We start from the raw sequence: 2,500 nt of genomic DNA, 5'->3' as shown, positions 1-2,500 counted from the left end.
GGGTCAACCTGTTTAGCAAAGAATTAGCCGACTCCGATGTTTCAAAATATGAAAAGGCATGAGAAATGAGACTGAGTGCCACAACGAATCTCATGTATTTTCTAAAGGGTTTAATCTGCAGAACACTTAGCATTAGTGGACATTTTGCCTTTTGGTGTCGGCCATTACGCTTTCACTGAGAATCTTTTGCTGAATAAATAGGATAGCACATCTCCAGTGCAGGCTAAAAATATATTCATAGAAATATCTCTTTTTTTTAATCCTCTTTTTTTCACCGAGGTACATGGGTAGTGTCTGCCGTTTGGACACATCTGCGCTGACTGGCAATTAATCTGAAGAGACTGTTAATACTAGTGATGTCGTGGAAAACGTGGCATTTTCTCTTGAAAATATTCTGCCTATTGTACCATTATATTAACTATTTAATAATATACTATTTAACAATGGCTCTGGGCTTTGCAGTGCAACAGACGTGTATGAACATCATATGAATGTATATTTGCCTGTGCACTTCCCCTCACACACATACACACACACACACACACACACACACACACACACGCACACAAAATACAGACCTCCATGTACTCTCACACACACACACACACACACACACACACACACACACACACACACACACACACACACACACACACACACACACACACACACACAGCCGCGGGGTCTTTTGCCTCAGCCACTGGCAAGAAAGGGAGGAAGTGGGAGAATGAAAGAGGGGTATTGATTCAGATAACTCTTTCCATTCCACCCTGGGAGAATGGATGAGAGCAGAGCGCTCTGCTGTGTGCTTGATGCCAAGGCCTGTTGGGCAGAGATCAACAGCGCTGGGCGAACCCTGGCAGAAAACATTTAACCCAACAGTGATGGCTGGAAGTGTTCCCTTAACTAGAGGGGGGGGGGAGGGGGGGGGGTATGACTGCATCAGATGCACTGGTCTGGGCCTAGGATCAATTACCTGTACAGCTGGTTAATCTCTATCTACGTATCTGTTTGATTTTTTCATGTTGTGCTTTTACCTGTTGGCAGATTGCTACACAGCCCTCTTTGCAGGGGATCAGAAAGGTGTAGGTGTGTGTGTGTGTGTGTGTGTGTGTGTGTGTGTGTATGTGTGTGCATGTGTGTTTGTGAATGAGTGCGTGTGCGTGAGTGAGTGTGTGTGGATGCGTTTGTGTTTGTGTGTGTGATTTCTGCTAGCTGTAGTGCACTGAGTGTGGTGTGATACAGATGGGTTGCATTGAGGTCAAGGGGAGGGGAGGAGTGTAGGAGTGTGTGTGTGTGTGTGTGAGGGCAAAGGGAGTGTAGGGATGGTGAGTCCCACTCACGTTCTCAGGTATACTGGGCAGTTCCCTGGTGTCAGGCACGGTGAAGTAAGAGTGCTGCACAGAGAGAGACAAAAACAGTCAACGTTTACAATCAATATAAAAATAAAGAACAATGAATTGGCAAGACAACAAAATACTGCGTTAACAAAGTGCATTCTGCTATATTCACGCGAGGTGGTTTCCGTCACAACTTGTCATGTGAAGCATGTGTGATAGTTTGTGGAGTGAGGATCAAGCTCACCCTTTTTTACCCTTCCAACTTTAACATGAGAAATGGTCCCCAAATGTTGCTGCCTGCACTGGAGGACTGACTGAGAATAGTTAAGTTAGGAAACTTCTCAGTTCAGATCCCCTCTCTCCCCCCCCCCCCTCTATCGCTCTCTATCTCGCTCTCTCATCTTCCTCTCTTTCTCTAACTCTCTCTCTCTTTCTCTAACTCTCTCTCTCTCTCTAACTCTCTCTTTTGCTCTCTCTGTCTCTTTCTCTCTTTCTCTTTATCTCTCTCTCTCTCTCTCTCTCTCTCTCTCTCTCTCTCTCTCTCAGACAAGAGGGTGGCAGACATGACAGGGGAGCAGGCTGAACACAAATAGAAGTGAAGGTATCTGGAGAGGAGCAGCAGTGGAAGGTGGAGTAAGGGTGGAGAGAGAAAGCACAATAACACACTCCTCCGCTGGTGTCATCTCTCTCTCTCTTTCTCTCCCTCATTCTCTCTTTCTTTCATTCCCAAACACTCTTTCCCCTGGGTGTCAGTGTGCCGTCCCCTCCCACGCTGCCAGCACTGAATCCGTTAGCCGCTCTACCACCTGTGAAATGAGCCTCTCGGAGAGGAGAGGGGAGACGAGACGAGTGGAAGAGAGGAGAAGAGAGGGGGGCAGAGGAGAGGAGAGGAGAAGAGAGAAGAGAAGAGTGAAAGACGAGGGGAAGAGAGGAGAGAAGAGTAGAGTGAAAGAGAGGAGAGGAGAGGAGAAGAGAGGAGAGGAAAGTCGAGGGGAGGAGAGGAGAAGAGAGGAGAGGAAAGACGAGGGGAGGAGAGGAGAGTAGAGTGAAAGAGAGGATGGGAGAGAGCGAGAGCGAGCGCAGAGCCGACGGTACCCCTTTTAAGTATGGCTGGGAGGCAGCAGAGTGCATCGGTATTCAGAGCCAGACAGGCCGGCTCG

General features: G+C 47.8%; 1 protein-coding gene across 4 annotated transcripts in view; it reads right to left on the bottom strand.

Annotated features, from left to right (window-relative positions):
* Positions 1–2,500, bottom strand: part of dennd1a (DENN/MADD domain containing 1A) — a 105,570-nt gene that overhangs the window by 51,739 nt on the left and 51,331 nt on the right. For all 4 annotated transcript variants that reach the window (XM_080842183.1, XM_080842184.1, XM_080842186.1 and 1 more), the window contains one exon: positions 1,344–1,397. In XM_080842183.1, coding sequence (XP_080698309.1) covers positions 1,344–1,397 — 54 coding nt within the window. The remainder of the gene's footprint in view (positions 1–1,343; positions 1,398–2,500) is intronic.

Source organism: Sprattus sprattus, assembly GCF_963457725.1.
Source record: "Sprattus sprattus genome assembly, chromosome: 7".
NCBI lineage: Eukaryota > Metazoa > Chordata > Actinopteri > Clupeiformes > Clupeidae > Sprattus > Sprattus sprattus.
This window is presented reverse-complemented; position numbering and strand designations above follow the sequence as displayed.